Source organism: Salmo trutta, chromosome 2 (genome assembly GCF_901001165.1).
Source record: "Salmo trutta chromosome 2, fSalTru1.1, whole genome shotgun sequence".
In the NCBI taxonomy this organism is placed as follows: domain Eukaryota; kingdom Metazoa; phylum Chordata; class Actinopteri; order Salmoniformes; family Salmonidae; genus Salmo; species Salmo trutta.
Window position 1 is genome coordinate 29,177,397 of NC_042958.1, and position 27,470 is coordinate 29,204,866.

Genomic DNA, 27,470 nt, shown 5'->3' on the forward strand with positions numbered 1-27,470 from the left:
TGTCACGTGCTCAGTGTGAACCTGCTTTCATCTGTGAAGATCACAAGGCGCCAGTGGCGAATTTGCCAATCTTGGTGTTCTCTGGCAAATGCCAAAGGTCCTGCACGGTGTTGGGCTGTAAGCACAACCCCCACCTGTGGACGTCGGGCCCTCATACCACCCTCATGGAGTCTGTTTCTGACCGTTTGAGCAGACACATGCACATTTGTGGCCTGCTGGAGGTCATTTTGCAGGGCTCTGGCAGTGCTTCTCCTGCTCCTCCTTGCACAAAGGCGGAGGTAGCGGTCCTGCTGCTGGGTTGTTGCCCTCCTACGGCCTCCTCCACGTCTCCTGATGTACTGGCCTGTCTCCTGGTAGCGCCTCCATGCTCTGGACACTACGCTGACAGACACAGCAAACCTTCTTGCCACAGCTCGCATTGATGTGCCATCCTGGATGAGCTGCACTACCTGAGCCACTTGTGTGGGTTGTAGACTCCGTCTCATGTTACCACTAGAGTGAAAGCACCGCCAGCATTCAAAAGTGACCAAAACATCAGCCAGGAAGCATAGGAACTGAGAAGTGGTCTGTGGTCCCCACCTGCAGAACCACTCCTTTATTGGGGGTGTCTTGCTAATTGCCTATAATTTCCACCTGTTGTCTATTCCATTTGCACAACAGCATGTGAAATTTATTGTCAATCAGTGTTGCTTCCTAAGTGGACAGTTTGATTTCACAGAAGTGCGATTGACTTGGAGTTACATTGTGTTGTTTAAGTGTTCCCTTTATTTTTTTGAGCAGTATACACATATACACATATATACACAGATATATATATATATATATACACACACATATATATATATACATATATACGTATATACATATATATATATATACACATATATACACACACATACATACATACACATATACATATACACACACATATACATATACATACATACATACATATACATACACACACACACACACACATATACACATATATATATACATATATATATATACATACATACATATACATACACACATATACATACATATATATATATATATATATATACATATATATATATACACACATATATATATATATACACATATACATACATATATACATACATATATATATATACATATATATATATATATACACACATATATATATATATACACATATACATACATATATATACACATATATATATATATATATATATATACACACATATATATATATATACATACACATATATACATATATACACATATACATATACATACACATATACATATACATATACATATATATATACATATATACATACACACACACACACACACACACACACACACACACACACACACACACACACACACACACACACATATACATATATATTGAAATACAGTACCAGTCAAACGTTTGGACACACCAACTCATTTAAGGGTTTTTCTTTATCCTGTTGGACTTACCCTAGGATAGGGGGCGCCACAGCGCATTTTGAAAAAAAATCGTTCCCATTTTCAACGGCCTACTAATCAAAGTCAGAAGCTAAGACATGCATATACTTATTTTATATGGATAGAAAACACCCTACATTTTCTAAAACTGTTTGAATGGTGTCTGTGAGTATAACAGAACTCGTATGGCAGTCAAAACCCCGAGACCGATTGAACCAGGAAGTGGAAATCTGAATTGTGGACTCGACTTCACAGCATTACCTATAAATCACAACGTAAAAAAATGATAATTGAGCACTTTCCAGTGCTTCCACTAGATGTCCCCAGTCTTTACAAAGTGTTTTGAGGGTTCTGCGGTAGAAACTCAGTGAAAGAGACGATGTGGCAATTGGTCAGAGTAGTAGGGCCATGAGCATTGTGACGTCGGCGGCCGTGTCTGCCCCCACCTTTGGAAGCCTTTTGAAACACAATGACATCGTCCCACTCGAATCTGATTGGCTCTCTTGTTGAAACAGGCCCTGACGATTATTTTATACAACGTTTGACATGTTTGAACGAACCTAACTAACCGTAAACAGTCATTTTGCGTTAGACAGGTGCCGCGCACGGAACAACATTTGATTACAGCCTTAGGACGCGCTAACAACAGGAAGCTAATGGAACATAAAGCATGGACTTTTTCGACCGAAAATACATTTGTCATGGACCTGGGACATCGGGAAGTGTTTTCTGATGAAGACAACTAAAGGTGAGGGATTATTGGCGATATTATACAATATCAGATGTTACTTGCTCAAATGTTCAAAGATGGCGCCGAGCTAGGTTTTCGAGCTCAATTTCTGGGTATCGCATCCCATTTGATCTCAAAGTGTGATTACCCTGTAAAGTTAATTTAAAATCTGTTTTGACGGGTGTTTTCAAGAGATATTCATCTATAAATCTTAGATTGACAATATATATTAAAAAAATCGTTTTCGAATAGTAATTTATAAAATTGTAGCACTGTTTCCCGGGACGCATTATATGGGAAAATAGTTAGTCAACCTCAGGTGCCGATGTAAAATGCTGTTTTTATATAGAAATATGACCTTTATTGAACAAAAGATTGCATGCTGTGTGTAACATGATGTCCTAGGTGTGTCATCTGATGAAGTTTGTTAAAGGTTAGTGCTGCATTTAGCTGTTTTTTGGTTATATGTGATGGGTGTGCTTTCTCGGAAAATTCATATGATGCTACTTTTAGAAAGTACTCCTCTAACATAATCTAATATTGTGCTTTTCCTGTAAAACCTTTTTGAAATCGGACAACGAGGGTCGATTCAAGAGAGGTGTATCTATAAAACGATATGAGACAGCCCTATATTTGAAAAAAAAAAAATATTGAATTTCGTTATGCTAATGTCGCTAGGAGTTTTCGCTGGAAAATGATCCCGCTAACGGGATGGTAGGCGCAAGAAGTTATTTGTACAATTTTCTACATTTTAGAATAATAGTGAAGCCATCAAAACTATGAAATAACACATATGGAATCTTGTAGTAACCAGAAAAAGTGTTAAACAAAGCACTCTCAACCAGCTTCACCTGGAATGCTTTTCCAACAGTCTTGAAGGAGTTCCCATATATGCTGCTTTTCCTTCACTCTGTGCTCCAACTCATCCCAAACCATCTCAATTGGGTTGAGGTCGTGCAATTGTGGAGGCCAGGTCATCTGATGCAGCACTCCATCATTCTCCTTCTTGGTAAAATAGCCCTTACAGAGCCTGGAGGTGTGTTGGGTCGTTGTCCTGTTAAAAAGAAATGAAAGTCCCACTAATCGCAAACCAGATGGGATGGCATATCGCTGCAGAATGCTGTCGTGCCATGCTGGTAAAGTGTGCCTTGAATTCTAAATAAATCAGCGACAGTGTCACCAGCAAAGCACCGCCACACCATCACACCTCCTCCTCCATGCTTCATGGTGGCAACCACACATGCGGAGATCATCCGTTCACCTACTCTGCGTCTCAAAGACACAGCGTTTGGAACAAAAAAATCTCAAATTTGGACTCAGACCAAAGGACAGATATCCACCGGTCTAATGTCCATTGCTCGTGTTTCTTGGCAAAAGCAAGTCTCTTCTTCTTATTGGTGTCCTTTAGTAGTGTTTTCTTTCCAGCAAATTGACCGTGAAGGCCTGATTCATGCAGTTTCCTCAGAACAGTTGATGTTGAGATGTGTCTGTTACTTGAACTCTTTGAAGCATTTATTTGGGAAGCAATCTGAGGTGCAGTTAACTCTAATGAACTTATCCTTTGCAGCAGAGGTAATTCTGGGTCTTCCTTTCCTGTGGCGGTCCTCATGAGAGCCATTTTCATTATAGCGCTTAATGGTTTTTGCAACTGCACTTGAAGAAACTTTCAAAGTTCTTAAAATGTTCCACATTGACTGACCATGTCTTAAAGTAATGATGGACTGTCATTTCTATTTGCTTATTTGAGCTGTTCTTGCCACAATATGGACTTGTATTTAGATTTTTTTTACACTTTTTTTGGTTAGTGCATGATTCCATATGTGTTATTTCATAGTTTAGTGTCTCACTATTATTCTACAATGTAGAAAAGTGTAAAAATAAAAAAAAACCCTGGAATGAGTAGGTGTGTCCAAACTTTTGACTGGTACTGTATATATATTCTGGACTCTGACATTGCTCGTTCTGATATTTCTTGATTTTTATTATTTTATTATAGTTTATAAATGTATTTGTGTGTTTTGTTTTATGTTGTTCGGTGTTACTTCACTTCTGGAGCTAGAAACGGAAGTATTTCGCTGCACCTGTGATAACATCTGCAAAATTTGATTTGAGTTCAGATCATGGAATTCTGAACACATCATGTGTCTACGCCTATATTTAAACGTGTCTATGGCGCTATATTTACATGCCAGTAACCATTCCTCAAAAGGAGGCATAGGTAAAATATGAAAATAGCAAAACAACAACTTAATGGCAGTAGCTAGCAAACTGCTGTAACTCGATAGTCTCTGTAGCTAGCCAGGAAGCTAGCTAGCAGTTATAAGGAAAAGGTGCCTCTCACTCCCAAAAGACTTGTGGGTGGAATGCTGATGACATCGCTCACTGTATGCACTGTCAATAGCCTGATTGAGTCCAGACTGAGGAGAAATCTACATACGATGTGTCACTGACCAGATCTGAACATAATCAGACCGCAATGCGACTTCTGTGTGTCAAGACATGTCTTTTCAATGCAAACATTTTATTCTGATAGCAGAATTTGCATGTACTGTAAGTGTCAAGTGTAGACATTCCCCAAGTTGCCTACAAGACCCAGCAACATGAAAATGCAATCATTTAATGGAAAGAAATAGGGGAAATCATTGGATCACAAGAACACAATACAACATATATTCTTGCACTTTTGTTTCTGCTAAGCTTGGTCCGATGTACCATCTAAGTGCCTTTTTCTAGACTATTCATCGTCTTGAAATAAATTAGCATTACTTGAAGTAAGTATGATGAGTGACTGGCTTGAAGCTCGTTACTGCACTGCTGATACTACAGTGTCATAGGCTTATATTTAGCACTATATCTCATGGGCCATCACATCCTAAGTGACAAGCAGTGAGGGACACAGCATCATAATATTCATGAATATTAATATCAACACACTGAGGGAGAAACTCATTATTTTCTGCAATCTGAAAACCAGGATCAACAACAATGCAACTTTCGGAAGAAAGTGAGAAATATGCTAATAGAACCCTATTCCATATTTAGTGCACAGCACTGGTGAAAAGTTGGAATAGGGTTCCATTTTGGGACGCTGATTATGAATACAGCTACAGTCTGAATAGTTTTACTCATGATGTTCATTGCTGAACATTGAAGAATATGATAAGCCAATATAATAATTTCAACATAAAATGTAGTGGCTACTCTTCAATTGTGTTCAGATTCTCCTAAAGTACTTTGTTTTTACCCAGTGTTCTTTACTTTCCCACTGCACATTCCGCTGATGACACTTGCAGTATGTTGGCACCCTGTTCCCTACATTTTGACTACTTCTGAACAGGGATATTTGGGACATATGGTATGCGTCTGACTCAATGGTTAACCCCAATAAGAGAGAGAATTGACAGAAAGAAAACAAAGAGGAGACCATCAAATGAAAGGGAAGAGGGAACTCCATACAATGGAGCCATGCTGTCAGGTCTGCCAGCTAATTGGAGTTTGACAGTTCTCAGACAACACAGGACTAAGGGATTTACTATATACGTGCTAGCACTTATTGAATTAGACAGGTCAGAAAATACACAACACGCTCAGACGGTAAACACTAAAAGGTAATTATTGGAGGTCCGTTTATGGGCAATCTCACAAGCCACAGTGTAATCCGCTGTTTACAGTACACCGTCTGTCTGCCAGTCTGGATAACTGGCAGGCTAGCACACTAGTATGGAGTGGGCAATATACCCCTGTGCTGCATGTATTCATGCAGTATTATTGAGTCCAGTGATTTATGCAGATTTATACAGTCGATTCATGCAAAATTCAAATCTATTCATGCAGTATTATACAGTCAATTCTTGCAGCAGTATGGAATTGAATCATGTAATTCATGCAGTGTTATTGATTAATGTAGTAGTATAGAGTCGATCCATGAGTAAAATAAGTGACATAAAAGTGTATGAATTGCTATGATATTTCCTATCTATGACCTAATGCCCCACATAGGCTATGCAGGCACTGTAGTTTTTATGAACATGTCCTCCAGAAATGCAATATTGTTGAATGAGTTTGGCAACAAAATAGAATACATATAATTCAATAGGGATGCATTGGTGGCGATTTGAGGTAAGCACAGATAACATGCAGCATTGTATTTGCCCAAGTAAGTCTTGGTCAATTAACACCAAATTATTATGTACTATATTACATATTGGACCACAAAAAAAACTGACCTTTACATTACCGTGTAGTTCACCAATAAAATGGTCTAACGATGATGTGGACATACTCGGCATTCAAATCCAGAAAGAAATTCTCACGACAATACATTTTAATAAAAAGTTAGCAAAAATATATATAATCTTGCTACCATGAAAAGGAAAATACTTGTCTATTTGTGGAAAAATCACCTTGATTAACTCTTCAGTCATATCCGAGTTTACCTATTTGGTTATGGCCTTGCCCGCCTATACCTAGCGACCTGTTTTTTTTAAATGATATATATGTGTGAAAAATATTTCAATTTATTTGGAACAGCAGGCCAGACAAAATTAAACAGGCCTATTTATATAATGAATATAAATTCAGAAGGCAAAAATGATGAAATATTAAAGCATTAGACCTCTCACTAAAGGCTTCAGTCGTACAAAAGTTATACTTAAATCCAACCTGGTTCTCTGGCAGATTAGTGAAAATGTCTCTCCCCATGTTCAAGAATAGCCTTGTTCCCTTTATTCAGATTACAACCTCTCACTTTCGGTTATTTGAAAATGATATAATCTCCAAAATATCTCTATTTTTAAAAGAAGCCATATGAAAAGTTGGTTGCAATTTCAGTTTAATCCACCATTAACAAACAGAACAAATAATACAACAAATATTATGGTGAAACACAATTATAGGTTCGTTCGAGCTCTGAATGCTGATTGGCTGAAAGCCATGGTATATCAGAACGTATACCACGGTAATGACAAAACATAAATTTTTAATGTTCTAATTACATTGGTATCCAGTTTATAATAGCAATAAGGCACCACGGGGGTTTGTGGTATATGGCCAATATACTACGGCAAAAGGGTCTTATCCAGGCACTACGCATTGCTTAAATATACTAATTGATAAAAAAATAAACATTTGAAAAGATGTTTAAAAAAGGTATAATCTTTGTAAATTATATCACACTCAGCTAACAAAAATATCTGGAAATGTCTTCTCTATTCAAAATTACAACCAACTAATTGCAGCATTATTGCAAAAATGGAAGAGGCAAGTTGAAGGGGGGAAAATTAAGGAACTTGTCTGTTGGCCCTGCATTAGAGACCAATATTGGATCAAGAAAATTGTGATAAATAAAAAAGTATACCAGTTTCATTTAAGGAGAAAAAAGTGACAGCTGTGCCATATAGATTGCAAAATAGTTGGGATTTTTTTCTTCTATGTACCGATTATATGGCACATGGTTAATGAACTGATACGCAAAACGACATGGATTCAAAACATCACATTTTTCATTTTAAATGATTAGATAAAATTCTTGTAACCAACAGGATGTTATATATATGGGGAATACAACCATCCCAGCTCTGAAGATTTTTCTGTGAAGAGACAATCATTAGATAATTTGAATTGCAATGTTTACCTGGAGCTAGCTCCGCAAATAGCACTGCTGGGTGATTTGAAAAGTCATAGTCAAATCGATATAATAACTTTTTGCAAAAAAATGTATCGCTAATATTCAATCTGTGTAAACTATGAGAATAGAACGGTTCAGAACTTTTGTGAAACACCACAGCACAGTTGAAAAATACATGGCAAATATAAATAAAAAATGGATGGTGTTAAAGAGAAAGATGGGAGGGGTTGAGTAGAGCTGAAGGGTAGAGCAAAAAAACTACAAGACAACTAATATAAAATATACTGTGTTCGTAGAATGTATATAGGTTCAGAACTTTTGAAAGAGCACAGTAAAAAAAACATGTTAAATACTGTATGGACTTCAGATATAGATGGGATCAAAAAAACAAAAGATATGTATTGTAAAATTCATTGTGTCTGTAAAATATATATAATATGTATGAGCTGGAAGTAAAAGCCTAAGTGTTATTGCCCATTAGTTTGCTTCAATTAGGGGAGGTACGGATACGGGGAAAATATGGAATCATGTAGTAACCAAAAAAAGTGTTATAAAATATATTTTGAGATTTGTTTACTTAAGATTTTTCAAAGTAGCCACCCTTTGACTTGATGACAACTCTTGGCATTCTCTCAACCAGCTTCAACTGGAATGCTTTTCCAACAGTCTTGTCATCTGATGCAGCACTCCATCACTCTCCTTCTAAGAAAATAGCCCTTACAGAGCCTGGAGGTGAGTTGGGTCATTGTCCTGTTGAAAAACAAATTATAGTCCCACTAAGCGCAACCCAGATGAGATGGTGTATCACTGCAGAATATTGTGGGAGCCATGCTGTTTAAGTGGGCTTTGACTTCTAATTAAATCAGACGGTGTCACCAGCAAAGCACCCCCACACCATTACATTTTAGTCATTTAGCAGACACTCTTATCCAGAGCGACTTACAGTAGTGAATGCAAACATTCATTTCATTTCATAATTTTTTGTTTCTTCTGTGCTGGCCCCCCGTGGGAATCGAACCCACAACCCTGGCATTGCAAACACCATGCTCTACCAACTGAGCTACAGGGAAGGCTATCATACCTCCTCCTCCATAATTTACGGTGGGAACTACACATTGCAGAGATTATCCTTTCACCTACTCTACGTCTCACAAAGACACAGCGGTGGAACCAAGAATCTCAAATTTGGACTCATTAGACGAAACGACAGATTTCCACCAGTCCAATGTCCATTGCTTGTGTTTCTTGGCCCAAGCAAGTTTCTTCTTCTTAATGGTGTCCTTTAGAAGTGGTTTCTTTGTAGCAATTTGACCGTGAAGGCCTGATTCACTCAGGCTGGTAACTAATGAACTTACCCTCTGCAGCAGAGGTAACTCTGGGTCTTCCTTTCCTGTGGCGGTCCTCATGAGAGCCAGTTTCATTATAGCGCTTGGTTTTTGTGACTGCACTTGAAGAAACATTCAAAGTTCTTGAAGTTTTTTGTATTGACTGACATTCATGTCTTAAAGTATTGATGAACGGTCAATTCTCTTCGCTTATTTGAGCTATTCTTGCCATAATATGGACTTTTACCAAATAGGGCTATCTTCTGTATACCAACCCTACCTTGTTACAACACAACTGATTGGCTTATTCTAAAATTGATTTGATGTTTTTTTCCTGATCAATCTACACACAATACTCCATAATGACAAAGCAGAAACAGGTTTAGAAATGTTTGCTAATATATATATATATATATATATATATATATATATATATATATATATATATATACACACACACACATATACACACACACAGATACACACAGTTGAAGTCGGAAGTTTACATACACTTAGGTTGGAGTCATTAAAACTAGTTTTTCAACCACTCCACACATTTCTTGTTAACAAACTATAGTTTTGGCAAATTGTTTAGGACATTTACCTTGTACCTTGTTTACAGACAGATTATTTCACTTATAATTCACTGTATCACAATTCCAGTGGGTCAGAAGTTTGCATACACTAAGTTGACTGTGCCTTTAAACAGCTTGGAAAATTCCATCAAATTATATCATGGCTTTAGAAGCTTCTGATAGGCTAATTGACATCATTTGAGTCAATTGGAGGTGTACCTGTGGATGTATTTCAAGGCCTACCTTCAAACTCAGTGCCTCTTTGCTTGACATCATGGGAAAATCAAAAGAAATCAGCCAAGACCTCAGAAAAAAAATTGTAGACCTCCCCAAGTCTGGTTCATCCTTGGGAGCATTTTCCAAACGCCTGAAGACACGGTCATCTGTACAAAGTATGCAAGTAGAAACACCATGGGACCACACAGCTGTCATACCGCTCAGGAAGGAGACATGTTCTGTCTCCTAGAGATAAACATACTTTGGTGCAAAAAGTGCAAGAAGCCACTGCTCCAAAACCGCCATAAAAAGCCAGACTACGGTTTGCAACAAAGATCGTACTTTGGAGAAATGCCATCTGGTCTGATGCAACAAAAATATAACTGTTTGGCAATAATGACCATCATTATGTTTGGAAGAAAAAGGGGGAGGCTTTGAAGCCGAAGAACACCATCCCAACCGTGAAGCACAGGGGTGGCAGCATGTTGTGGGGGTGCTTTACTGCAGGAGGAACTGGTGCACTTAAGAAAATAGATGACATCATGAGGATGGAAAATTGGGTGGATATATTGAAGCAACATCTCAAGACATCAGTTGGAAAGTTAAAGCTTGGTTGCAAATGGACAATGACCCTAAGCATACTTCCAAAGTTGTAGCAAAATGGCTTAAGGAAAACAAAGTCAAGGTATTGGTGTCACGGTTGTCGTAGGAAGAAGAGGACCAAAGTGCAGCGTGTGTGTCGTTCGGCATTTTATTTATACTGTGGAAACTATGCAATACATAAATAAACTGAATGAAAAAAACAACAAACCGTGACGCAGAGATGAACACATACATAACTCGAAATGAATCACCCACTAAACCCAGGTATAAAAACCCATACTTAAGTATGATCTCCAATTGGAGACAACAAGGACCAGCTGCCTCTAATTGGAGATCATCCCAAACAAACCAGCATAGAAATACAAAAACTAGAACCTAACAACATAGAAATAGAACACATAGAATAAACCCCCCTGTCACGCCCTGACCTACTCTACCATAGAAACTAACAGCTTCCCATGGTCAGGACCCGACAGTACCCCCCCTCCCCAAAAGATGCTGACTCCGAATGCAACTAAAAATCAAAACAAAAAAACAAAAGGGAGGATAGGTAGGGTGACCAGTGTCTATGGCAGCTCTGGTGCAGTACCCAGAACCTTATCATCCAGCGCATCCTCCAGTAGAGGAGACGGCTCTGTTTCGGGGCGTAACCCCCGCTCCGCCCGCTGATCCCTCTGCTTCTGTGCCACCGGACCGTAGATCTTCGCCGGAGGTTCTGGGCTGCAGGCCGTCGCTGGCTGCTCTGGGCTGCGAAAGCGCACTGAAGGCCTGATGCGTGGGGCTGGCACAGGTGATGCCAGACTGGTAACACGCACCTTAGGGCGAGTGCGGGGAGCAGGAACAGGACACCCCGGACTGGGCAGGCGCACTGGAGGCCTGATGCGTGGGGCTGGCCTAGGTGGCGCCAGACTGGTAACACGGACCTCATGGCAAGTGCGAGGAGCAGGAACAGGGCGTACCAGGCTGGACAGACTCACCGGAGGCCTGGTACGTGGGGCAGGCACAGAGCACACCAGGCTGTGAATGCGCACTGGCGACACAGTGCGAATCACCGCATAACACGGTGCTTGCTCAGTCACTCGCTCCCCACGGTAAGCACGAGGAGTTGGCTCAGGTCTCCAACCTGACTCTGCCAATCTCCCCGTGTGCCCCCCCCAAAAAAAAATGTGGGGGCTGCCTCTCGTGCTTCCCTCGTTGCCGTGCTCTCGCTGCCTCCACCTGTTCTCATGGGAAGCGCTTTTCTTCTGCCCCTAATTCCTCCAAAGCCCTAGATATACTCCTCCTCATCTCCTCCCAAGTCCACTGGTCCAGTCCACGCTGCTTGGTCCTTTGGTGGTTGGTGATTCTGTCACGGTTGTCGTAGGAAGAAGAGGACCAAAGTGCAGCGTGTGTGTCGTTCCACATTTTATTTATACTGTGGAAACTATGCAATACATAAATACACTGAATGAAACCAACAACAAACCGTGACGTAGAGAGGAACACATACATAACTCAAAATTAAAATCACCCACAAAACCCAGGTAGAAAAACCCCTTCTTAAGTATGATCTCCAATTAGTGACAACGAGGACCAGCTGCCTCTAATTGGAGATCATCCCAAACAAACCAACATAGAAATACAAAAACTAAACCTAACATAGAAATAGAACACATAGAACAAACCGCGCTGTCACACCCTGACCTACTCTACCATAGAAAATAACAGCTTACCATGGTCAGGATGTGACAATTGGAGTGGTCATCACAAAGCCCTGACCTCAATCCTATAGAAAATTTGTGGGCAGAACTGAAAAAGCGTGTGCGAGCAAGGAGGCCTACAAACCTGACTCAGATACACTAGCTCTGTCAGGAGGAATGGGCCAAAATTCACCCAACTTTTTGTGGGAAGCTTGTGGAAGGCTACCCAAAACATTTGACCCAAGTTAAACAATTTAAAGGCAATTCTACCAAATATCTTCTGACCCACTGGGAACGTGATGAACGAAATAAAAGCTGAAATAAAGAATTCTCTCTACTATTATTGACATTTCACATTAAAATAAAATGGTAATCCTAACTGACCTAAGACAGGGAATTTTTAATAGGATTAAATGTCAGGAATTGTGAAACTATTTCTGATCGATTAGTTATTTAAATAGACACTTTTTCGCATTTCTTTCGAAAACAAGGACATTTTTGAATGGTAGTGTATGTCACTTTTACATAAGTATTCAGACCCTTTACTCAGTACTTTGTTGAAGCACCTTTGGCAGTGATTACAGCCTTTAATCTTCTTGGGTATGACGCTTGAAGCTTGGCAATTATTCTTCCATTATTCTCTGTAGATCCTCTTAAGCTCTGTCAGGTTGGATGGGGAGCAATGCTGCACAGCTATTTTCAGGTCTCTCCAGAAATTTTAGATCGGGTTCAAGTCCAAGCTCTGGCTTGGCCACTCAAGGACATTCAGAGACTTGTCCCAAAGCAACGACTGCATTGTCTTGGCCGTGTGCGTAGTGTTGTTGTCCTGTTGGAAGGTAAACCTTCACCCCAGTCTGAGGTCCTGAGTGCTCTGGAACAGGTTTTCATCAAGGATCTCTGTAATTTGCCTTTTACCCCAACTCGTCTCCCAGTCCCTGCCGCTGAACATCATCCTCACAGCATGATGCTGCTACCACGCTTCACCGTAGGGATGGTGCCAGGTTTCCTCCAGACATGATGCTTGGCATTCAGGCCAAAGATTTGATCTTGGTTTCTTCAGACCAAAGAATCATGTTTCTCATGGTCTGAGAGTCCTTTAGGTGCCTTTTGGCAAACTCCAAGCAGGCTGTCATGTGACTTTTACTGAGGAGTGGCTTCCGTCTGGCCATTCTACCATAAAGGCTTGATTGGTAGAGTGCTGCAGAGATGGTTGTCCACAGAGGAACTCTGGAGCGCTGTCAGAGTGACCATTGGGTTCTTGGTCATCTCCCTCACCAAGGCCCTTCTCCCCTGCTTGCTTAGTTCTAGGAAGAGTCTTGGTGGTTCCAAACTTCTTCTGTTTAAGAATAATGGATGCCACTGTGTTCTTGGGGACCTTCAATGCTGCAGACATTTTTTTGGTACCCTTCCCCAGATCTGTGCCTCAACACAATCCTGTCTTGGAGCTCTAAAGACAATTCCTTCGATGTCATGGCTTGGTTTGTGCTCTGACATGCACTGTCAACTGTGGGACCTAATATAGACAGGTGTGTGCCTTTCCAAATCATGTCCAATCAATTGAATTTACCACAGGTGGACTCCAATCAAGTTGTAGAAACATCTCAAGGATGATCAATGGAAACAGAATGCACCTGAGCTCAATTTAGAATCTCATAGCAATGAGTCGGAATCTTTGTTTTTTATTTTTAATAAATTTGCAAACATTTCTAAAAACCTGTTCTTGCTTTGTCATTATGGGGTACACAAAAATATATTAGGGATTGGATATGATGCAGACAATAACATTGCTGGAAGCTACAATATATCTGTAACATTAAAGCTGATCTGCCCCCCAAGAAAATCATAATAATGAAAAAAAGGCTTGGTGGTTCTCTTTTCCAAAGTTCTTGTTGCACAAAATGAGCCTTTGACAGAGGAAAGTTTTTGATGACTAAAAGCTAGAAGCCTTAGTTGATACATCCATTTTTGGATTTATAAATTAATGATGCAGTATATACTCATGTATTCTTGAAGAATATAACTTAAATGCCTCATTTGCTTAGTTCAACTGTCGTACCCAATCAGAACCCAAAATATACGCTAGTTTTACACCAACGTAAGTGTAAGCAAACACTGTATAGACTCAAAACATGGTTATCACTATACATTTGATATAATGGATGGTCAGTCCATCCATTGCATCTATGAAATTTCTCTAGCTCCATCCCTTAGCCTTCTCCCAGCCCTTGTTTTGCAAAAAAGCTTTCTTATTGTATCAATTAAGGATTCTAGCTTTAAGTCCCCTTGCACAAACACAGAGGAATAGTCAGTAAAGCAGCAAAGTCATTGGCAATTCTTGTCAGGTCTCTAGTGAGCATTGTTTAGTGCTGCAAAGGGGAGATAGGAAAATAGAGCCCCAAACGGATACAGAATAATTATATTCTCTCTCTCTCTTTGTTAGTTGTCCTTGTTCTCCAGGATTATACACATTCAGTAGTGTTTTTTCAGTTTCTTCAATTTTTCCTATGATCAGTAGAGTGCTCAGGGGAACTGGAGAGCGGCAGCGTTTGTTTACAAAGCATCACAGACTACCAAGAGGTTAAAGGGGTTTTGTCCACATCAATAGCTGGGATGGAACAGCTTTTTATGTGAGTCACTGCACCCCTACAGAAAGAAACTCCTGACACAAGCCTTCTGATTGCATTGCAAGTGTTCACACTTCAGAGCCATACTGAACAAGTACGCCTCCCTCCACGAGGACTTGGCTTGTTAAATACCCTCCCTCATGCTAATGGCTGTCAGAAATGGCTCACTGAAAAATCAGGTGATAGTGAATCAGCAACGCCAAGAGGCGCATCTAGGGGAGTTTGACAAAAACACACATGGCCCACTTTCATAATGCTGATTTAGTATCAGGTCCCCCGTCCATGTAATTATATTAATTGATTATCACCGCAAAGGAAAAACTGATCCTATATCAGCAGTCCTACTTTGAGACACTTCGTGAGTATGGGCCATTCTGTGCACGGTATATAGTTCACCTTGAAGAGAAGCCATTTCAGCACCATGTACAGTTCCACACTGTAGTCATCAGTATAATCCTTTATGACATACAGTATGTATAATGAGCCCTAAAAGCATGTCATATATTATGCAGTGTTAATTTTGGCGGTTATTTTAGATTTCGTTTTAGGCTTAAAATACCTTTTAGTTTTAGTCACATTTTCGTCATTTCAGCCTTCGTCTAGTTTGAGTCACAGCCATTATAGTCACATGACAGTCCGTGCGTTTTTTTTCTATTAAATAATAGGCTACCTCTAACTTCCATCGTGCATAATTCAGATGTCCAAGTAGGCCTTTTAACCTTTTACATTTTAGCAGACGCTCTTATCCAGAGCGACTTACAGTTAGTGCATTCATCTTAAAATAGGACAACCACATCACAGTAAGTCCTTAATAAAGTAGCTATCAGTAAAGTCAGAGCTAGTAAGGGGTGAAGAAAAGTCAAGTGCGAGTGCTCATTTACAAAATGCTTTTTTAGGGGGTGGGTGCTATGGGAAGCTGGTTCCACCGTTGGGGTGCCAGGATGGAGAAGAGCTTGGACTGGACTGAATGGGAGATGCCCTCCCATAGTGCTTAGAGACCAGAGGTGGCAGAACAGAGTGCTCGGGTTGGGGTGTAGGGTTTGAGCATAGCTTGAAGGTAGGGAGGGGCTGTTTCTCTTGCTGCTCCATAAGCAAGTACCATAGTCTTGTAGTGGATGTGAGCTTTGACTGGAAGCCAGTAGAGTGTGCGGAGGAGCAGGGTGACATGAGAGAACTTGGGAAGGTTGAACACCAGGCAGGCGGCAGCATTCTGGATAAATTGCAGGGGTTTGATGGCACAAGTGGGGAGCCCAACCAACAGCGAGTTGCAGTAGTCCACCTGGGATTAGAGCCTGGATTAGGACCTGCTCCACTTCCTGTGTGAGGTAGGTTGGAACTCTACGGATGTTGTAGAACATCAACTTGCAGGAGTGAGTCACTGCTTTGATGTTTTCAGAGAACAACAGGGTGTTTTCCAGGGTCATGCCAAGGTTCTTTGCACTCTGGGGGGGAGACACCGTGGAGTTGCAACCGTGATGGATAGGTCTTTGAGTAGGCAGGCTTTACCGGGAGGAAGAGCACCTCTGTCTTGTCGAGGTTGAGCTTGAGGTGGTGGGCCGACATCCAAGCTGAGATATCTGTCAGGCACGCAGAGATGTGTATCACCATCTGGGTGTCAGAAGGGGGAAGGAGAAAAGTGGCATAGTGTCAGCCGCATTCTATGATAGGAGAGACCATGTGAGGATATGACGGAGCCGAGTGACTTGGTGTAGAGAGAGAAGAGGGCCTAGAATCGAGCCCCGGGGGACACCAGTCGTGAGAGTATGTGATACAGACACCTGGTGGGTGGTAGATAAGAACAATGTTAAGTTTGAGTAGACAAGTGACAGTGACAGCATGGAAATCAAATGAGGAGATGGACAGGTGAGAGGGAAGTAAATGTAATATCTCCACTTAGGAGAAATTAGTAGCCCTGTGCCACCTCCGCAATGACCAGATGCTCTCTGATAATGAGAGAAAACCTAGTCAGATGAAGAGAGAGCAGCTGGAGTAGCAGTGTTCTCCGTGGTGATCCATGTTTCCGTCAGGGCCAAAAAGTCATGGGACTGAAATGCAGCATAGGCTGAGATTAATTTAGCGTTCTTGACCGCCGATCGGCAGTTCCAAATGCTGCCAGAGACCAGGAATTCCACATGGATTGTGCGTGCAGGGTACACAAAATTAGAAGGGTTGCAGCCGGGGGGGGGGGGGGGGGGAATTCTGAAAATCACTAGGTAAGCTACTCAAGTGAGAGTGTTGTGGAGCCTTTCTCTCTTTCCTTCCTCAAATAACTCTGCAGAACCATCTTTGTTTCGTTGACAGCCTTAGTTTTGCGACACGACCACCGCTGAGAAAACAGGGAGACTGAAGTACAAATACTAATTGCTAATTGCCTTGAAAATGTGAAGAGCACACCTCCCGGTACTAATTGCTGATTTCCTAGGAGACGAGAAACCACTCCCCCTCCAATAAAGCCACTGATTATGAAAACAACAAGTCATAAATTGCCCTGTCCCTTAATCCTGGTTGATGTGTCAACAATCATCTGCAAGTTAATAGCAGTCAGCAGTTCACAACACCAAGTAGGCTACTGGGAAGACAGGTTGAACTTATAGCAGATTCCCTCGTATACCTTAGCTTGCAACATTGATATTATGGCAGATTGTAACGAATGCCAACCATAATTAACCATTTAGGCTATAATAAAGCCTTGGCTGCAGGTTAAACAATTTACAGCTCTGATTTTCTCCATCATAGCCATCAAGGAGGGGTCAATTATAGGGGTGTCCTTGAAAAGGGGAGAATTGAATTTAAGCTTTCCAAAAATCCCAGAAGCATTAATGTACTCCTAATACTCAACAAATTGCATTTGTTTTTCCCATAGGAAAAAAGCAACCACAACTAGCATTTGCGGACCGTGGCACCAGAGTGGCAACACAGATGAATGAATAACAGAACACATGGGAAAATAGAGTTTCCAGTGTGCTCAAAGCAAAAATAGCCTACTTGAAAGAAAGAGAGAGTAAACATTATTGTTTCAGGTTGAGGTTAGTTACATGTGAAGTGTCTTGGCTTCGCATCAGTTCAAAAGACTGACGAATGACTCACGTGACAGCCTGAGAGAAGTGTGGGAGCCGGGCAGAATCAGATCACAAAACTGAAAGATATCAATTCTGCAAATGAGAGGATTGCATCAAGTATTCTGCATGCATGCATACTTATGATTGGACAAAACAAATGTTATCGTCATAGTTTTAGTCAGGAAAAATAGGTTGTTGACAATATATTTTTGTCATAGTTATTGTTGACAAAATGAACACTGATACAATGGTTTAGTAACCATTAGTTGTAAGGATGTGCCCAGAACCTCACGCCACCACAGTGTTTTCAACTTACATATTAGACACATTATTTAATTTTTACTCAACGTGTCCTCACCTAGGATTTGAACTGACAACCTCTTTGTTCACTGCCTTCCGATCTTCCTGCTATGCCACCATATCTGTGTCAATAACTGATTTCACCTGTATTCCTACACTTTGGACTTTGTTAAAAATACACTCAAGAAAAACTATTATAATATCATAGTGATTCAGGATTAACATCGAAAATATAATAGTATGCCCCACCAACATTAGACAACTATACAGAAAACCCTCAAATGGCTGAAATAGTTAAATTAAAATCAATAACAGTCAGATTAACTGATAACTAAAATAGCAGTGCAGATGGCACTCTTTTGCTATGTGCAGAGATGTATTGAATCTGTAAGGGAGTTCTGAAAAAGCTACAGACTTTGTGGCACAGCAAAACATTTGCAGTTTCACATGTGAAACTTGATTGGATGTGAAATAAATAAGCCCAGCTTGGTGCTGGGCCTTTAAGTGCCTGTCCTTATGCCCAGGCTTTTCACCACTCCTTCTCACAGACAACAATTCCAGAGTGAAGCTGATGGAATTAGCGTTAGCAATCAACACTAGCTTCTTCAGTAAAGCCAGCGTGTGGGTGTTTCTTTTCTCCCCCTTTATTTATTGCGGCCTCATGTCATTCTGGCAGTTTGATTGTGAATGATATTGGACACCGGGTGAGTCAATGGCCAGCGCATGTGATTGCTGTCATGCCAGGAAACTTGCCAGTGTGCCAGCCAGAGACCATCAAAGAGTCAGGAAGAAAGCCAGAATGCAGCAGTCACTGACAACATCAGTGGATAGCCTCAATGGATAGCCGGGCCTGTTTTGTTGCCTCATCACGTATAACACAGTGAAGTGAAATATCATTGGCCTGGCTTGATTGATTCATCATTTCTCTCTCTAACACCCCCTTTCCCTCCATCTTTTCCTTTTTGTTGTTCCCCTGATTCTCTCCAATGCGTCAGGACGATGCTATCTGCCAAGCTGGTAGTCATATCCTTCTACTCCACCCTGTACCATGACACTTGTTTACTCTTGAGGATAAGGCATGTGATGAAAGCCAGCTTCCTCTGAGAAAATAGGCTTGACAGTCACCTCGTTCCCCTCCCTCAGGATGATAAATGTAGCGTCATCTCTAACACTGTGACTAGCTCTCTTTGTTAGCACTAACATGGGTGGCTTGACAAGTCGCTCCTCTGATCTAAAGTAGGGGGTTATAGCTCTGAGAAATATTTATGTTTTTTGTGCTGTCTTATCAGTTAAAGAGCTGTGTCAACATGACAGAGGCGGCTCAGGCCGTTGGCAATGTGAGGTAGTGGGTCAGTGATTTTGTCTAGCCTCATGATGTGATTTGATTATGCTGTCTGTTATCCCTCACATATGGGAACATCTATTCCTCCTCTATCTGTCATGTTAAATTGTTAATTTAGATTTCTCTATTCCCACTGTTGTTTTTGAATTGTTGTGTGAATGAGAGACTGGAATTAGTTGCACGTTGCTGGGAAATGGAGCCTATTCCCTTAACCTATGGCTATTGGTTTAACAAGCTGATCTTTACATTAAGGGAGTTCTCAGGTGATGCACTCCTCTCTAATTTCTATGTCCTAACTATTGAAAGGTATGTCAATATAACAGGAACAGTCATTTTGACTGAGTGTACTATGACATAATCGATCATCTCTAGGCAGCCTACAAAGAATGTCCCATAAAAACGGCACATAAAACCCTTACCTTGCCAACATACTGGTTGTCATTCCCTGTGTACTCCTCTAGAAGAAAGAATTGATTCCACATCCATCCTCGTTTGGAGCGCTGGAGTATCTTTCCATCATCCTTCTCCAGTGATGTTCCCAACAGATTCACAGTATTTCCAGGTGCCACGGGCAGGGCAGTGATTGGCAGCAGAATGGAGACCATAAATAGAATCTGGAAGTGATTGGTTATCATGGTATCCAATCACGTGGGGAAGGAGTTCTGTATGACTAATGTGTTATGGTAATGAGCTTCTGGTAGGATGCACGCTGGAATGCAACACCACCAAATCATGCATTGTAGTCCTTTTCCCTTTGATAGCCTATTGATCCCTGTGAAGAAGAAAAACAAGGATGAATCAGAGAGATAACACAACAATGATATTGAATTCAGGTAGGCATAATTTGTTTCAATATCCGCCCAAAGGTAATATCGCCTGCCTGTGTCCAGTATTAAGAGAAAATTGGCTTCAAAGCTGTTTAGCGTTGCCAGTATTTTAATTGCTACTGTTTATCTCCATAGATAAAACATTATGAATTATATGCTCTGCAAGATGAGATTAGAAATTTCTTCAAATGCTTTCATTGATTCTTTTAAAGGAATTCTAGTTTCAAAGTCTGCCATTTTATCTAGAATTAGCTCTGATAAGCTAGCTCAAACCTGCTAGTTTCAAACTGCTAGTTCCAGTAAAAAAACATGTGACAGTAGTTTTAGTTCATGCAAAAATAAGTTACTGACTCATTCCTACATTTAACTTATAGCTGGCTAGCTAGACAAATGACGTGAACTTGTTGGTTAGTTCATAGTTTTTTTTGCAAGCTAGCTATCAGCTGGCTAGCTAGTTTGATTGAAAACAGTTGTGAAATGACAACACGTGTATCATTTCTGGAAACAAAGGGTAGTGAAGTAAATGAAAATACAGCCAGCTAAATTAAAGGAAGTTAGCTAGCTTGCTAGCTACTTAGCTACATATATACAGTTTAAGTCGGAAGTTTACATACACCTTAGCCAAATACATTTAAACTCAGTTTTTCAAAACTCCTGACATTTAATCTTTGTAAAAATTACCTGTTTTAGGTCAGTTAGGATCACCACTTTATTTTAAGAATGTGAAATGTCAGAATAACAGTAGAGAAATTATTTATTTATTTCATTACATTCCCAGTGGGTCAGAAGTTTACATACACTAAATTAGTATTTGGTAGCATTGCCTTTAAATTGTTTAACTTGGGTCAAATGTTTCGGGTAGCCTTCCACATGCTTCCCACAATAAACTGGGTGAATTTTGGCCCATTCCTCCAGACAGAGCTGGTGTAACTGAGTCAGGTTTGTAGGCCTCCTTGCTCGCTCATGCTTTTTCAGTTCTGCCCACAAATTTTCTATGGGATTGAGGTCAGAGCTTTGTGATGGCCACTCCAATACCTTGACTTTGTTGTCCTTAAGCCGTTTTGCCACAACTTTGGAAGTATGCTTGGGGTCATTGTTCATTTGGAAGACCCATTTGCGACCATGGTTTAACTTCCTGACTGATGTCTTGAGATGTTGCTTCAATATATCCACCTAATTTTCCAACCTCATGATGCCATCAATTTTGTACATTTTTTTGGATCTCTTAATTATTTCATTTGCATTCATGGGATAATATTCATTTACATGTGGCGGTGCTTCAGTGCCATCAATGGAAACTATAATACTAATTTGTTCACAGAAAAAAAAACTGGGTCCTTTGTTTGTTCAAATCTAATGCCTTCGTTGACTTTAGGGTTCTTTTTTCAGATTGTTGAACAAAAGTGGTGGAATTCTAAAATCTGGTCCTTGTTTGTTCACGGTCCCTCGTTAGATACACAATGAATGCTTGTCAGGATGGCACTGGCACTATGGCCTTTCCACAAGCCTCCCACTAAATTGGCTCTTTTAGAAAAGGAGGACAATATTTATTAGGATTAACTTCCCAAAGACCATAAATGATGTATGAATCCCCAAATTACCTATCAAGTCAGGCCCTGATAGGGAATTTACTTAATCTAGGTACTCTATCGAACATGCCATGAAGCCAATAATACAGTACCTTTAGAAGTCACTGCCAGCTAGTCAATTATTCTCATCAAGCATGGGATACTTTTTTTATATATATACGTTTATGTGTGTGTGTGTATACTGTGTATATAAATAAATAGGGGGTATTTTTAAGACAGTTTGGAAACAAGAGGAGGATACAGGTAGGTGGAGCCCATTTAGTGAGAAGCTGGTGGAAAGGCCTTCATTGTGTATCTAATGAGGGACCGTGAACAAACAAAGACCGATTTTATAATTCCCCCACTTTTGTTCAACAAAAATAAGCCTAATATCAATGAAGGCATTAGATTTGAATGAACAAAGGACCCTGTTTTTGTCTGTGAACAAATTAGTATTATGTTTTTCATTGATGGAACTGAAGCACCGCCACATGTAAATTAATATTATCCCATGAATGCAAATCAAATAATTAAGCTAATGAGATCCAAAAATGAAATATTAAAGAGCTCTGCGGAATGTAATTCATGTCATTAGAGATTGAGCTAATGCCTGTACTGAATCAAACCATGACTCTCATACAGACAGGTTATGTCTTGTATCCAAATGTTAAAAGGTTTTGACAATATCAGAGAGAGACAGTTGAGATTGGGAATACTGGTACGGTCTCAAGTTGTCATCCAAGGTCAATACTTCAAAATATTAAGCGGGACTAGACCATTAATGGTAATTTAGAGTAAGCAAAACCAACCAGTTTCCCAGAAGTCTAATCTCAGTAAAACAGCAGAACATAAAAATTCATTAAAAAAAAATCAGAAAAATTGACAATAAATAAATTCAGAAAAATTGACAATACATGAGGACAAATTCATAATTTTCACAAAGCATGAGATCGATAACATCTATGAACCAAGAACATTTGATATCGACTGTGGTTTTCTCTCTTCATACCACCAGATATAGAATGAAACCAAGAACATTGGGGATGTCGTGGGGTGCCAGTAAGCCATAAACTGATGATGATGTACTGTTATCACTTCACTACGTGCCCAGGGTTTGCCATGAATATGACAGGCTGCAGGCGGGCGCAGCATCCCAGAAATCGGGAAACATTGGCTGGAAATTAATCTGGGCTGATTCCCGTGATTGCATTTTCTAATTATCATTCAAGGCTGTCCTTGAGTTTTAATAGCATTCTGGATATTAAGCTTTGATGCACCATGCCTATTAAGCATTAGGCCAGTGTGTCTTTTTAGAATTCCTCCAAACCCTCCATTAAAGGATGAGCTGAGCAGAGTGTACTGACTGGATTTCTTGTCCAGATGCTATAGACTCCGCTCACTGAATTATCTAGACTTGATTAGTCCATTAAATGCCTACAGTGTATTAAAAAGTTGTTTATGATTAGATTAGGTGGTAGAAAGCTTGAGAGGCTTGGCATGCAAACAGACAGAGGCATGAAAGGACAAAATCGTTAAATATGCTCTTACAAGTTAAGTCTTTGAGTAGAGCGTTTAATTTATGGTTGTCTATTCTGGCAAACGCTAGTGGAATAAACACTATTACACACACACAGTTGGGAGTGTTTAGACTCCTAACAGACATGGTCAGTGGAATTGCACTCGCCCTTTATACTATATGAGTATCCTGGGTGCATTTCTCCTGAAATCCGAAAACCTGTCTGCAACAGCAGCCTTAATAGGGAATATATAACCACTTGGAGCCCAGCTCGGGCCATTCCATTTTACAATAGAATGCTCCCTAGACCTTTATAATAAAGTGGACACTGATGATCACATCTCCCTCTGTAATAATCAAACTTAAATCACATACATACTGTATCTTGCTTTGCCATCAACAAACTCACTGAAGGGCACTAAGGGATACCTTATGGCCACAATTTGAGAATGTTGTGCTTATGACATTACGTCATTAAAAAGAAAATTGGTCAAATACAACATATTCTATATTTGGTTTATATGATGTCCATGTGGATGGATCTATCTTAAAAAGACAGAGAGATGGTTTGAATACATATTTGACAAAAACCAAACGTGGTACTTCTTGAAAATCTAAACATTTTAGAAAAATTGTGCACTTGAGGTTTAGGCAGTTGTGGTCTATTGAGGTCAAGGGATATTTAGGTTTAGGCAGTTGTGGTCTATTGAGGTCAAGGGATATTTATAATAAATATTAATGGCTGTTTTGTGATTTAGAGATTGAGTGGCTCTTGCCTTCTGATTGCACACTCACAGACCACCACAGAGCCTGTCTACAGTCGGGCGGTGATACAGCTGTGAAAAAGCAGCAGACCTGTAAAAGTGCCCACTTGGTGGAGCCCTAGACCTTTCCAACATCGCTAGCATCTGCTGACTGCAGTCTTTGGCAATGCTTGACAGCCCTTTATAGATGCTCTGAAATCTGCCGCAATTTTGAAATGCTCTCTTCACTTTGTAACTTGAAAACTGGTCCAAAAGGGGGTAGACTTCTTACATATGTGAGGTCATAAACAGACAATATCAATCCCATTAAATAAATCATCACTGTAGATAGTTATAGTTAGAGCTGTAATTTTGATCCGAATGTGACACAATTATAATTTCTTTGAAAGTTTCTTTTGCAGTCTATTTATGAGTTTATTGATCATATTTTAAATTGTGTTTTGAATGAGCCCCACTACACAAAATTCACTTTGTTACAGGATCCCAGCAATTTCGAACGATGACAACCCACATGATATATTTTGTATAGAGCTTTTTTCCTAACTATATCCAACATGTTAATTTAGAGAACGTCCGTTATGTTTACATTGAGGCTGTTTAAAGATTTGGTTTAGTGTTTGTATGAGAGCCATGCAGTTTGTGTGTGTGGGAGGGCAGGGATTTGCTATTATTCATTCCAACACTGAAAGGCCATTACATATCTGACAATAATTTAGGGAACATGTTAGTGGTTAATTTGTGTTAAACAATAATGCATTACACAAACGACCCAGTACAAAATGCACCCTTATAAATCACCTGTGTGACTATAAAGCTGTCTCCACCAAGCCCCACAAAACACAGCAGCAGAGAGAATGAGGGGAAGAGAGGAAGAGAGAGAAAAAAGAGAGGGAGACAGAGAAGTGCGTTCTTTGCTTCAGTGTATATACGACATCCTAACATACTCATTGAGTGCAGTGCTCAAAACCCCATGATCAACCCCTTCACCCTTCCATGCATTTGAGCTGAGATAGGATCAGTAGTACAGTGCCTCACCATCAATTCTGCTCACACTTAATTACAGGTAACGTTTTGCCATCTCTACAACACACACACACACGCACACACAAACACACACAAATCCCTCTGGCAGCTGACATCAGTCTGAATATCACTTAGCTTATTGGTGAAAGGCCGTTCATTAAAACATCTAAATCAGAGTGATACACTGGAGGAAGTAAACTGCCGTTAGCGTTCACATCTGTAAATCCCCTACATGCGCAAACACAATGCCAGTCCTATTTTGTTTAGGAAAAGTATCTGAATGTATGCAGCTACTGCCCTTCGCATCTGTAAATCTGTCACACGAGCACTGTGTCCATCCGATTTTGTTTAAGAAAAGTATCTGAATACATGTAGCTACTGTCCTTCTTCTAGCACTTTCTATTTTGGAGTTTCCTAAGACTGCAGTGGTTTTACAGAGATGGAGAGGAAAGTTGCCCCAGAGATTTGGTAGGACTAAAACTTCATAAAATATTCAACACAGAGGTTCCAGATATCAACCCCTTGATTATATGTTATTTGTAGCATGGCAGGTGTCCAAAGTAAAGAATACTGCACGTTAACAACATGTAATGCATTGATTTAATTATTTACCTGTTCGCAACAATCCAGCACCTATCTATTGCAGCTGGGTTATTTCACCCCACCATCCAGAAAAGTGAGGCAAAATATCCTTTAAAACAGAGAACAGAAAATCAGAAACCTTACCTTTTGTATTTACAGCTTAGTAGTGTCCATCTGTGTTTCTGAGTGTCGTGTTACTGTGTCCCTACTCCTCACGTAGCAGTGCTTAGAGGTGGCGCTTATTCTGAATCCTCTCGGCTGCACTTACATTCCAAGACTGACAACAGTGCTGCGAGAGCGAGTGTGAGTGTAAGTGTCTGTTCAGCCTGCTACTCTCCCTCTCCCTCCCTCTATTTCTCCACCCCCTGCCTCTCTTTTTTTCTCTTCTCCCCCACCCTCTGTCTTTCCAACCTCTCTCTCCCTGCCTATCTCCCTCCCTCTTTCTCTCTCTCTGCCTCTCTCTCTCCTCTCTCTCTCTCGCTGCATCACATCTTGCTGTGGATGTCGGGAAGACTGAAGCGGAGAAGAAAAAAAGAGAGAAAAGAAAAAGGAGCAATGGCAACAAGGGGACAAGGAAAGGAGAGTGTCCTTACTCCCAACAGTTGACTATAGCAGCAGTGGAATTGAGGATGGGGAGGTTAGGAGGCTGAAGGGGGGTGGACTCCTGGATGGCACAGAAAGATCTCCATGTGAACGCAGGGAGAAAAGGGGAAAGGCAGCTATGTAGAAAGGAGGATCACTAGTCTATGCTAGGATGTACTAAGCTACTCTTATTTACATTTACATTATTTAGCAGACGCTCTTATCCAGAGCGACTTACGGATTGACTCTGTGATGTTCGATGTCTAAAGCAATCGTCCGGATCTAATCTCCTTTCAATGACAATGGAATGAAGGAGAAACCAGGCATGAGTTGTAAATAACCCTCTCAGAGGGAGGATATTTCTCCATCTCCATCGCCGCCTGGTGACTTGGCCAACCAGCCAGCAGTGAAACTTAGTGTGTGCGAGCAGGAAGTCTGTCCAGGCAGGCAGCACTCAATCATATCTTTTCATTATTTGCCTTTTGAAAGTGATACAGCATTTTAATTTAGTTGAGAGAGAATTACATGCCAATACACATACATGTATCTTGAGCTGATAAATGATGTGATGGAGAAACTTTGAAATGCATGGGATGTCCCTCAGGGTCTGCAGTCAGTCCACTAGCCCTCATCCTAGCACAAGTTGTATCTCCCACTATCAGTGTGGATAGATGATTAACTCAACGTCTCTATTTGCCAAAAGGTGTGCACTATGTTGGGAATAGGGTGCCACTTGAGATGCAGACAAATTGTACCTAATAAATAAATAAATCAAAATGCAAACAGGTTAAACTAATTAACACAGGCACTGAGGTAGCCTTTCTCTGATGTGAAGCCAACTCCACATCCTTCAAAATTTACAGTTGTGTCGTTTCTGCTGTCATGAGAGATATATAGGATAACTATGTGTGTGTGTGTGCGTGTCTGTGTGTGTTTGTGCGTGCGTACGTGTGTACGTGAGTGTGTCTGCGCATGTCGTATCGATGTGTCCCCATTTGTGTGTGTGTGTGTGTGTGTAACAAGCCAGTGTAAAAACAGGCTTTGTACATAAACAGTATATTT

The 27,470-nt window shown here is 40.4% G+C and overlaps 1 protein-coding gene across 1 annotated transcript in view; it reads right to left on the reverse strand.

The window, feature by feature from the left end:
* Positions 1-26,112, reverse strand: part of LOC115154023 (cadherin-10-like) — a 71,337-nt gene extending 45,225 nt beyond the window's left edge. The window contains exons 1-2 of the mRNA XM_029699802.1: positions 25,971-26,112; positions 19,966-20,318 (exon numbers count right to left, since the gene is read on the reverse strand). Of these exons, the coding sequence (XP_029555662.1) occupies positions 19,966-20,181 (216 nt within the window). The 5' untranslated portion in view covers positions 20,182-20,318; positions 25,971-26,112. The remainder of the gene's footprint in view (positions 1-19,965; positions 20,319-25,970) is intronic.
* Between the last annotated feature and the right edge of the window lie 1,358 nt (positions 26,113-27,470).